The sequence below is a fragment of the Symphalangus syndactylus genome, chromosome 17 (assembly GCF_028878055.3).
Source record: "Symphalangus syndactylus isolate Jambi chromosome 17, NHGRI_mSymSyn1-v2.1_pri, whole genome shotgun sequence".
Classification (NCBI taxonomy): Eukaryota; Metazoa; Chordata; class Mammalia; order Primates; family Hylobatidae; genus Symphalangus; species Symphalangus syndactylus.
The window spans coordinates 24,216,952-24,229,050 of record NC_072439.2 but is presented as its reverse complement, the minus strand read 5'-3'; the positions used below and the strand labels follow the sequence as shown (position 1 = coordinate 24,229,050).

The following is a 12,099-nucleotide window of genomic DNA, read 5'->3' as shown; positions in this document are numbered from 1 at the left end:
ATGCCTATATGAACAGTCTATCTCTTTCGATAATAATGGCAATTCAGCACCCTCTTTCAAACTAATATCGCTGCAAATGGATCAGATAATAAAATGGAGCACTACAGCAATTCCGTGCACAAAATAAATAAGAAACCTGAACGCCCTGACAATGGTTCTACAATGAACACCAGAAAATTCTAAGCTTAAACCACTGGTTCAACCCACATACTGGGTTAAAGAGACAAAAAAAAGAAGTATCAGAGGGAAGTGTGAATGTCACTGAAAGAGAAGATGAAAGTGTTGAAAGGACCTGCCATTGCTGACTCAAAGCTGAAACCACCTCAATAGAAATAGAGAAAATAAATTTAGTTTCTTAAAAGGCAGCCCTGAAAATCACAACAGAAAAAGAATGTATCCTACAAAACAGATGATTCTAAATTATTGTAAATCATTCCAGGTCGATAAACATACCCAATGAGACTAAGTTATCGTAGTTCTCCATCATCACCTCCTGGTACAAGGTCTTCTGAACCAGGTTGAGATATTCCCACTCCTGATGAGAGAAGTCTATGGCCACATCCCCAAATGTTATTGATCCCTGAAACAGCAAACCCATGTATTACTGGGGAAATTACAAAATGTAGTGGAGGGGCCGGGCACGGCGGCTCACGCCTATAATCCCAGCACTTTAGGAGACCGAGGCGGGCGGATCATGAGGTCAAGAGATCAAGACCATCATGGCCAGCATGGTGAAACCCCGTCTCTACTAAAATACAAAAAATTAGCTGTGTGTGGTAGCGCATGCCTGCACTCTCAGCTACTCGGGAGGCTGAGATAGGGGAATCACTTAAACCTGGGAGGCGGAGGTTGTAGTGAGCCGAGATCGCGCCACTGCACTCCAGCCTGGCAACAGAGCGAGATTCCGTCTCAAAAAAATTAAAAGAAAATGGAGTGGATGGCCGGGCGCGGTGGCTCATGCCTGTAATTCCAGAACTTTGGGAGGCCGAGGCGGGCAGATTACCTGAGGTCGGGAGTTCAAGACCAGCCTGACCAAGATGGAAAAACCCTGTCTCTACTAAAAAAACCACAAAATTAGCCAGTGTGGTGGCACATGCCTGTAATCTCAGCTACTCAGGAGGCTGAGGCAGGAGAATCGCTTGAGCCTGGGAGGCAGAGGTTGCGGTGACCTGAGAATGCTCCATTGCACTCCAGCCTGGGCAACAAGAGCGAAACTCCATCTCAAAAAAAAAGAAAAGAAAAGAAAAAAACGAAAATGGAGTGGAGGAGATGAAGGACTGCATTGCAGCTGAAGAGCAATATAAATAGCACACAGACCAGAAATCTATGCTATCAGGGAGGGGAATGAAGCAGAATTTATACATATTTTTGAAGAAGCTTGAAACACAAACAAAACTTTCTGCATGTTCTGGGACATTTCTTAGGTATCTGACCTTTTTGAAAATGACAAAATAATAATGTTTTTCTGTTAAACTAAATCATTATTATGCACATACCTGGTGGTATCTGCCTCCTAACTTCTTAATCAATGTGTGTTAACTGAGGAATATTTTGACTTGGAAGAGAATTTAAACTTTTAATCAAGAGATGTTTTATGCAAAATATGGTACAGATTCTCAATTTTAGAAAACTAGGTTTCCTGTGACCTCGTGGTGCAACAATAGCGCATCTGACTCACGCATCTGACTCCAGAAAACTAGGTTTCCTTAAAATTAATTTCTTCAAGCATCAAGTACTTCATTACATTAAATCTTACCATGAGCATTTTTGTTTGTTTTGACAAAGGATTTTATCATGACATCATTATTTTATGGTATTTGTTTTTCAGGACTTTCTATCCAAATCCACGACTTCTGTGTTTACAAGTTCCAATCCAATAGACTAATTCACACGAAACATGAGATTTTACCCTACCTGATGATTTAGATCCTTCAATGCCAATTTCCACCTCATCTAGCTGAAAAATTCAGATGCCTGGAAAATTTCAAAGACTTCCCATGGATAGTCAAATGGAACTGTTGTCTCAATCGCAACAAATGACAAAACCAACCTGAAATACGTATTATCTGTACTCAAAGAACTTGACTCCTTTCCTCTGTATCACTGCCCAAAATAGAAGAATGGGCACCTAGAGGACATTGAGTAATTTGGTCAATAACAACATGAATGCTAGTGAATTTGCAGTGGCCCACCTAGCGAGGATGCTGGGTGATGTGGTACATATTTTACAGGAAGAATGAGAACTGGAGATTAGGTTAACTGAGCACCGTCTCACGAAGGTGACTTCAGGAAAAATGATGAAAAGACATACATGACCTAAAAAATCACACATAAACCTCAACATGGTGAGAAATATCAACTTACACAGGCCATGGTTTGAGACAGGCAAGAGTTGATCAGTCCTCAGGGTTTCTCTAAGAAGAGCAAAGTCAAAGAACCAAGATCTGAAAGAAGAGAAGACCTTGAGACCAGCTGTGCTTTAGTGGTCCCCATAGGACTCAAGGTAATAGTAATGTTTTCCTCTTCCATTCCAAGTTACAAACTACCTCCTCTCACATACAATTTGGGAAGATTAAGATGCTGGATAAACCCATTTCCTCCCCCACTACCCAAGGATCTCACCTACACAGAGTCATACATTAGAAACATACTGTCATGGAAACCAGACCCAGATAATTCAGTAGGAAATTTTCTGGCCAATGTACGATGTTGGTGAGGCAGATGGGGACCTCAGATTAGGCAGCCCTGTCCTGCTTTGAGCAGAACTCCCTCTTTCCATTCCCTCCTTTAAGGGTAAAAACAGGGAACATCATCCATACCAGAACCTCTTTTTAGTCTTGAAATTGGGAAAATTGGTCAAGATATTGGAGTGTTCAGCATTCTAAGCCTAGCAAAGCTTCCTAGTTAAATATGTAACAGACTATCACTGTCCTAGAATACAAAGTAGTCATTAAATGTGAAATTGAAAAAAATTCAAGGACATGAAAAATATCAGAAACAATGTCAACAGAAAGATCAGACTGACCAATACATTTATTTTTGTAAAATATATAAATACATATCCATCAATACAGAGAGAAAGGCTGGCAGAGAGATAATCATAAAATAGGCAAGGTGGCATGCACCTGTAGTCCCAGCTACCCAGGAGGCTGAGGCAAGAGGATCATTTGAGCCCAGGAGTTCAAGGTTGCAGTGAGCCATGATTGTGCTACTGAACTCTAGCCTGGGTGACAGAGCAAGACTCTGTCTCCAACAAACAAAAAAGTGCTTATAGTCATAGTGCTTATATCTCACTATGTATTCCATTTTGGCTGAATACATGAAACAACTAAAGAAAACTAAAGGAAAAGTAAGTAAACCTTTGCTTAGCAACTTACCATAATCAGAGTTTGATAAATAGCATTCCCTATACTTTTGTGTGGCTCTTGATTTTTTCATTATTAATACTTCCTTCATGATTATTGTAAGCACGGACATATTAACTTGAAACGTGTATGTGTTTCCAATTTGTTAAGGTGGGAATTTCAACAAAATTATTTTTTCTCTAAATTTAAAATCATTTTACTGAATGGCTTATCTTCTGTGGGTTCCTTTGGGTCCCCAAACCTAAACTCACTTCATCACTGGTTCTCAGATATGTTAGAATTGTGTCTCCAACAACATGGGGAACTGTCCCTGAGTAATCTCCTCTGTGAATGGATGATGGTCTCAATACATCTTTATTTCAGGTCTTCTTAACAGAAGGGTTTATTTTGTTCCTAAATCTGGCAGGTAGGTCAGGATATCCTCTAGATAGTGCTGAATTTCCTCATGCAATTAATTTTGCTTTCTATCTAGTATCATTACAGTGAAAACTACAAGGTTTAAAAGACGTAGTATAAAACCTGTTTATCACCATACATAGCCCATAGACTTAGTGTAATTTGTTCATAGCCTGACTATTGCTATAGTTAGACTGATGTCTCTGTTATATGACATCACCAAGTACTTCACCTAAATCTCTCCAGACTCTATCACACACTGCCTTAAACTTCCTCCTATTCAGATTTGACTTTCCTTCATAGATTGTAAAAGTATTTCAAAGGAAGCAACTCATCTTTTCAGTGATTGTCCCATTTCAAATACTGCAATTTTCAGGTGTGGCATAGTAGAAGCACTTAATAAAAGTCTGATTTTTTTTTTTTTTTTTTTTTGAGACAAAGTTTTACTCTTTTGCCCAGGCTGGAGTGCAGTGGCACGATCTCGGCTCACTGCAACTTCCGCCTTCTGGTTTCAAGCGGTTCTCCTGCCTCAGCCTCCCGAGTAGCTAGCTGGGATTACAGGCACCTGCCACCATACCCACCTAATTTTTGCATTTTTAGTAGAGATGGGGTTATCACCATGTTGGCCAGGCTAGTCTCAAACTCCTGACCTTGTGATCTGCCAGCCTCAGCCTCCCACAGTGCTGGGATTACAGGCGTGAGCCACCATGCCCGGCCCAAAAGTCTGATTTTTTTACCACAAAATTCACAGGTACACTTGTAGGAATTTTTTAAAAGGAAATAACTATAGAAGTACACAACCAATATGTACAATACATTCATCAAAGATAATTTTTGATTATTGAAATTAAAAATACAAACATTAAAAGCACAATAGGGAGTAGGTTAAACATATTATTCTCCGGACTATGGTAACATCCCATGCCATGATTATTAAGATTGATCTTAAATCATATAATCAAAGGAAAATAGTACCAAGGATGAGTTAGTAAATAAGACAGGTTTAAAAATGTATGCACCTGGTGGGGTGCAGTGGCTCATGCCTGTAATCCCAGCACTTTGGGAGGCCGAGGTGGGCGGATCACGAGGTCAGGAGATCCAGACCATCCTGGCTAACACAGTGAAACCCCGTCTCTACTAAAAATACAAAAAAATTAGCCGGGCGTGGTGGCGGGCAACCACTCAGGAGGCTGAGGCAGGAGAATGGCGTGAACCCGGGAGGCGGGGCTTGCAGTGAGCCAAGATCGCGCCACTGCACTCCAGAGACAGACTCCGTCTCAAAACAACAACAACAACAGCAGCAGCAACAACAAACATATGCACCCCATCTCTAGTAAAAATAATTTAAAAAAAATTAGCTGGGCATGGTGGCGGGTGCCTGTAATCCCAGCTACTTAGGAGGCTGAGGCACAAGATTCACTTGAACCAGGACATCGAGGTTGCAGTGAGCCAAGATCATGCCACTGTACTCCAGCCTGGACGGCAGAGTGAGACCCCTCCAGCCTGGACGGCAGAGTGAGACCCCCATCTCAAAAAAAAAAAAAAAGTATGCAAAAATTAGTTATGTGGTATCCTGGTGAAATTAAGAAGACAGGCTGTCTTCTCACTCTCAAGAATGATACTGAGTTTTGCCTTGAGAGATGCTAACCCATCAGTGCCTGTTTCCCTATCAGCGAATAAGGGATAGGAATATATCCTACTTAACGAGACAGTTCTGAAGATTAATCAAGATGATCTATAGAAACACTAAAAAAGTAAAATATGATAGCTACTGTAATAAAATTATCAACAAATGTTAAAAGATAAAAAACACCACATGCTCAATAATCCATTATTATAAAAGGAACTTAATTCTGTTGCTTCCTGTTTTGCTTTCTTTCTTTTTTTGAAACGGAGTCGCGCTCTGTCGTCCAGGATGGAGTGCAGTGGCACAATCTTGGCTCACTGCAACCTCCACCTCCCAGGTTCAAGCTATTCTCCTGCCTCAGCAATCCGAGTAGCTGGAACTACAGGCGTGTGCCACCATGCCCGGCTAATTTTTTGTACTTTTAGAAGAGATGGGGTTTCATTATGTTGACCAGGCTGGTCTAGAACTCCAGACTTAGTGATGTGCCCACCTCAGCCTCCCAAAGTGCTGGGATTACAGGCATGAGCCACTGCGCCCAGCCGCTTCCTGTTTCTTAAAGTTTGTGCTTCATGGGCTTTCTCCTACTCATAATTCCGAATTTATAAATTTCATGGTCCACCTTTAAGAAAATACAAGTCTTCTTTAAAAAAAAAATTAGGCTTTTTTGGCTGGGTGCGGTGGCTCACGCCTGTAATCCCAGCACTACGGGAGGCTGAGACGGGCGGATCATCTGAGGTCAGGAGTTCAAGACCAGCCTGACCAATATGGTAAAACCCCATCTCTACTAAAAATACAAAATTAGCTGGGCATGGTGATGCATGCCTGTAATCCCAGCTACTCAGGAGGCTGAGGCATGAGAATCACTGAACCCAGGAGGCGGATGTTGCAGTGAGCTGAGATCGTGCCACTGCACTCCAGCTTGGGCCACAGAATGAAACTCCATCTAAAAAAAAAAAAAAAGAAAAAAAGATGATCAGATAAGTAAGGAGAAAATGCCCCTTTCCTTACTCCCCAGCAGGTACATAAAACAAGGGAGATACCACTCAGCCTCACATACATTCAAAGAACTGGATCTAATAAAGTGCTAGGTCAAGAATATTAAGGAGGGTGAATCTTATTTTCCTGCCAAATACAAACATTTATGTGAGTATTTGTAAATATTACAATACCTATTTGTTATTATTACTGAACTATCTTTGGAAATATAACCATACTTGCAAGACATCTGGAAATCATAGATTACCACGCTTGTCTCTGCAGTAACTTTGTATTTCTAAATTACTAATTCTGAGAGGATGTCTTCATCATTTGTGCCCTGTTAAGTTTTAAATCGCATTTTTAATACCTAAAAGGTATAAAAACTTGGATTGTTTTTCACCTCTGAAGGAGGTCCCTGGTAGCTCCCTCTCCTCCTAAAATGCAGATATATATGAAAGCCCATGTCAAAAGACCCAGTTACAACACGTTGACTTACAGATCTAATGGGCTTTATTTGTGATTCATGAAAGGGGTAGCCTCCATTGTACAAAATAGCATAAGAGCTCCTACTGAGCAATGGAGAAACAGTGGATTTTGTAAGGTGGGAACAAATAAGAGAACTATAGAAAAAAAAATTGATTGGTGACCATCAGGCTACTTCAGTTTACTTTTGTCTGCAAGGGTTAAGCGGAGGTCATTTCCTTATTATGCTGACTCAGGTAGACTGGAATCTCCTGTTTTCAGGAAAAACTGATCTTTTTGGCACTCTACCTGCTCCCTTAAAGTTTCAGTTTTGTAATGTGGCTTTTAGCATGAGTGACTTCATTTTGGTTTAGTCTGGTCTGTTGGAGCCTAGTGCAGAAGCTCAGTCCAAAGTAATGGTGTCTCATCATACTGGTTTTTTATGCATGGTTGGGTTAGATTCCTTTTTCTAACTAAAAGCTGGAGTCTTTGTCTATTTCATTAATTCTCTTCTGTAAAGACAAAACCACACACAAGCACTCACGCATGAAAACTGAAAACATATACACCCAAATTCGTAAAGTGATTATTTCTGGGCAGGGAGGTTTGGGTTATTCTAAATTTCTTCTTTGAAACTATCTTAGGGGATGAAATTTTTGTGACAAAACTGCCTTAATTCCATCATCATAAATATAACTTCAAGATATTTCAAAGTAGTAATAAACTATTTCTAAAAGTATCCTTATGGGGAGAGGGTACATGTGTCATTAAAAGAAATCTAAATATTAGGCCTAGAATGAAAAATCAGCGTGACTAAAACATGTAACTGTTTGTCTTCTTGAGCAGCCTTTAGCTGTGTTTCTTCTACATAACTAGAAACAATTCACTATAAAGATTCTTTCCTTAATGGACAGGGAAATGGCTTCTGCACATTTAATGGGAACAGGTACACAAAATAGGTCCAATAATTTGGGGCACACATCATATGCTCAGTAAATGTGGCCACAACCCTTTCATTCTTCTCTGAAAAACCAATTAAATAATCATTTTGGATACAATCCTTGCAAAAGTTTTTGCAAAATTCCATTTGCTTAATTTTTATTTTAATTTTTATTTTTTTGAGACGGAGTCTCGCTCTGTCGCCCAGGCTGGCGTGCAATGACTCGATCTCAGCTCACTGCAAGCTCCGCCTCCCAGGTTCACGCCATTCTCCTGCCTCAGTCTCCCAAGTAGCTGGGACTACAGGCGCCCACCACCACGCCCGGCTAATTTTTTGTATTTTTAGTAGAGCCGGGGTTTCACCGTGTTATCCAGGATGGTCTCGATCTCCTGACCTCATGATCTGCCTGCCTCGGCCTCCCAAAGTGCTGGGATTATAGGCGTAAGCCACTGTGCCAGGCCCAAAATTCCATTTTTAAAAAATAAGCTGCGGTCGGGCGTGGTGGCTCACGCCTGTAATCTCAACACTTTGGGAGGCCGAAGTGGGTGGATCACCTAAGGTTGGGAGTTCAAGACCAGCCTGACCCACATGGAGAAACCCCGTCTCTACTAAAAATACAAAAAAAAATAGCCGGGCATGGTGGCCCATGCTTGTAATCTCAGCTACTCAGGAGGCTGAGGCAGGAGAATCGCTTGAACCCGGGAGGCGGAGGTTGCAGTGAGCAGAGATCGCACCATTGCACTCCAGCCTGGGCAACAAGAGCGAAACTCCGTCTCAAAACAAACAAACAAAAAAAGAGCTGCATATATAGTTTGAGAACTGTGATCCACCACTGTAACTCTAAATAGTGTTAAGCATTAGATCACAGCTATTTATCCTGTGACAGATTCTTTACAAACATAAATCTTATTATCTGTATAATATCCAATCCCTTGGATGTTGTATAATTTTCTTAACCATTCCCATAATCTCGATCATTAGTTTTCTGCAAAACCATTCAAAGGTATAAAACTCTTCGATTCCAGATCTAAAACCTGAGTCTAAATAATTTGGATTATGGACATCCTAGAAAAATGCAAATTAACAAACATGTACAGGAATTCTTTATAGAATTTCAGGGGGTTTGTGATGTCCCTTATGCCCACAAGGGCATTGGTCTACAGACAGTATACCAATGACCGAGAATTCCTATTTTGGAAAACTAAAATTCTGGCTCACTTCCTTCACATCAAGGCTAAGTTCATATTCTTGTTGCTTTTGATCTACAGAAATCCAAAACGGAATATCCAAAATTGCCTCATAATACTTAGCGCTTATGTTTCCCCCCTCCAAGGCTACAGGCGCGTAATTTCATACACACAACCAGAAGGAAGTATGTTGGATGGAACCTGCAATCATCCTTCACTGCAGGTTCTTGGGGTCAGAATTCAAAGCCGTGTTTCTTAAACATGTAAATGAAACGCCAAGAAGCGGGAGGTGGGGGCGGAGTTAACAACCCTTTTCAGGAGGGAATCCTGCACTGACAAACCCTGCCAGACCAAACTTTAGTCAGGCTATTATACCTTCAGCTAGGCCCATCTATACACTTAAATGTAAAATCTGGCTATAGCAAAGAACTATTCTAAGTCAGTTTAGCAAGACCCTTTCGCCTCCGTATCTTCATCCTCCACCGTCCCCCAGGTGATAAAGTCTTATCACCCAGGTCGGTCTCTCCAGAAATAATCCTGTTAGGTGCGTTTAGTCAGAATCTTCCTTAACTCAGACATTTCCTCTTAGTAATTTCTCATCCAGTGATCCCTAACCTTCTTGGCTATAAATTCCCACTTGTTCATGCTGAATTCGGAGTTGACCCCAATGTCTGTTACCCACTGCAAAATCCCACAGCCGGGATCCCAATACCTACCACGATGGTCCTGAATAAAGGCTTCTTTGCATGCTTTAACAAGTGTCACTGAATACTTTTTTATTTAACAGAATCTATCACACCTGTCTTAAGGGCAATTATTCTTCTAAGCTTCCCATCCTATCTGTTTCTTCTCACTGGAAATCTTCATCTAAGACTCAGTATCTGATTTCCCACTGGGACCATTTCTCTCTTGTAGTCGTACTGGGCTGAGGAAGACACAGGAAGCAGCAGGGAACCTGGAGCCGAGGGTCAATAGACCCCACAGAGCCCAGCGAAGCACGCTTTGCAAAGGACACACACGGCATGTCCAGGTCACACAAGGTCGACTACGCACCCCTCACAGTCCCACAACTGCACCCACGTCACACAGGCAAGCCGGTCCTGTCGCCGCTGCGCGGTCTCTCACGCTCCCCGCCTGTCTCCTAGAGACGGGCCCCTCCTCCGCCGCTCCAGCACCCTAGGGCCTGAGGAGGCGGAAGACTTGCCCGGCCCGCCTGGGGCCTCCGCGCTCTGAGCGCCTCCTGCAGCCCCAATCTCACCGCCACGCAGGGTCCCACGCGGGCGGCGGGCTGGGGCTGCAAAGGCTCCCGCAGTGACCTGCGCCGCCTTCTTCAGGTGGAACCAAAAGGTCCCAGAACCGGAGCCAGGGATCCAAGTTTTCTCCGTTGCCTGTGGAATATGTAGTCCAAGCCAGAACAGTCAGGATCGCAGGTACCGGTGAGAAATGGAGTCCAGAATCCTAAAAACCTACAAGAAATACGGCGGCGACCACTGGGACCGCGCGTCCCACCCACCGCCCGAACCCCGGAGACTTCTGGGAGTGGCCGCCTTGCCTATGAGTGCGCATGCGCAGATCGGCCTCAACTGGGCCCCTGGCCTGAGGCTTAGGGTGGAGTTAGTGCGTTCTCAGGGCCAGTAGGAGGCGAGTCTGAGTAGAAACTGATCCAGGTAGCCTCGGAAGGGATCACCTGCTGGATGGGTGTGAGCCTCTCAGGATGGGGCGCCGAAACCTTCATGGCCCCTGAGGTAGCGCCGGCCTCCTTGGTAACACATGGGACCGGGACTTTTAATACCACCCGACAGGCCCAGCTTGTCTCGTCAAGCGCTAGGTAAATGGACTCACGTCCTATACGAGGGTTTGAAGTTCCATCACGTTCTTACATGACATTAAATTTGACTAAAAAATCATCTGAAGAAATAACTGCTAAATAGTTTTATTATTTTTGTTCTGGAATAGGCTTCTTAAAATAAGAAATTAAAAAAATGTTTTTGATCCTTCATGTAATACTTTATAAATCTTGATAGTTATTTATAAGCATCCAAAATTTCCAAATGGTAAAAAATGAATAAGAAAAATTTTTAGGTAAGTAAATTTGGGGGAAATATTTACAACAGCTAAAATGGACAAATATTTAATAGTCCGAATTTCCTGTTTCTTTGGCTTAATAAAATATTGATGAATACAGGCTGGGCACGGTGGCTCATGCCCTTAATCCCAGCATTTTCGGAGGCCAAGGCAGGAGGATCATTTGAGGCCAGAAGTTCAAGACCAGCCTAAGAAACATAGTGAGACACCCCTTTCCTCCCAAACTCTACCAAAAACGAAAGTTAGCCTGGCGTGGTGGCACACGCCTGTGGGCCCAGCTATTCCAAAGACAAAGGTAGGAGGATCAGTTGAGCCCGGGAGTTCAGGCTTCAGTGAGGTATGATGGTGTCACCGCACTCTAGCCTGAGCAACAGAGCAAGACCTTGTCTCAAAAAATAAATAAGTAAAATTAATTTTAAAATAAAAAGTATTTGTCTATACTCTAAGAGGAAAAGGAACAAAAACTAAAAATTCACCATTCAAAAATACAAATAGTCAAGGAAAAAAACTATTAAAGTTACAATCTAAGAACTTATTGATCACTTATTTCTTCTCTTAATTAGTTCTTGGATTTGTTGCTCCTGAATCTCCTGAGAAATCCCTCAGAAATACCACACATAGATCAATAGATTAAATTGACTCCACATATTATTTTCTTTTTCTTTTTTCTTTTTTTGAGACGGAGTTTTGCTCTGGTTGCCCAGGCTGGAGTGCAATGGCACGATCTTGGCTCACTGCAACCTCCACCTCCCAGGTTCAAGCGATTTTCCTGCCTCAGCCTCCTGAGTAGCTGGAATTACAGGCAGGCACCACCACGCCCAGCTAATTTTGTATTTTTAGTAGAGACAGGGTTTTACCATGTTGGTCAGGCTGGTCTCGAACTCCCGACCTCAGATGATTCGCCCGCCTCGTCCTCCCAAAGCGCTGGGATTATAGGCATAAGCTACTGCGCCCAGCTGCAAATATTATTTTCAACAAGGATACCAAGGCATTTTAAGGAAGGGAAGAGTAGTCTTTTCAACAAAGACTGGAACTAGAGATGCACATAGAAAAGAATGA

The 12,099-nt window shown here is 42.4% G+C and overlaps 1 protein-coding gene across 9 annotated transcripts in view; it reads right to left on the bottom strand.

The window, feature by feature from the left end:
* The window catches only part of ZNF607 (zinc finger protein 607), a 42,548-nt gene that overhangs the window by 11,399 nt on the left and 19,050 nt on the right, over positions 1-12,099 (bottom strand). For 2 of the 9 annotated variants that reach the window (XM_055248063.2, XM_063621156.1), the window contains exons 1-3: positions 9,755-10,484; positions 2,365-2,444; positions 454-580 (exon numbers count right to left, since the gene is read on the bottom strand). In XM_055248063.2, coding sequence (XP_055104038.1) covers positions 454-580; positions 2,365-2,373 — 136 coding nt within the window. In that variant the 5' untranslated portion in view covers positions 2,374-2,444; positions 9,755-10,484. The other 7 variants (XM_055248070.2, XM_055248069.2, XM_055248061.2 and 4 more) reach the window with 5 other exon arrangements.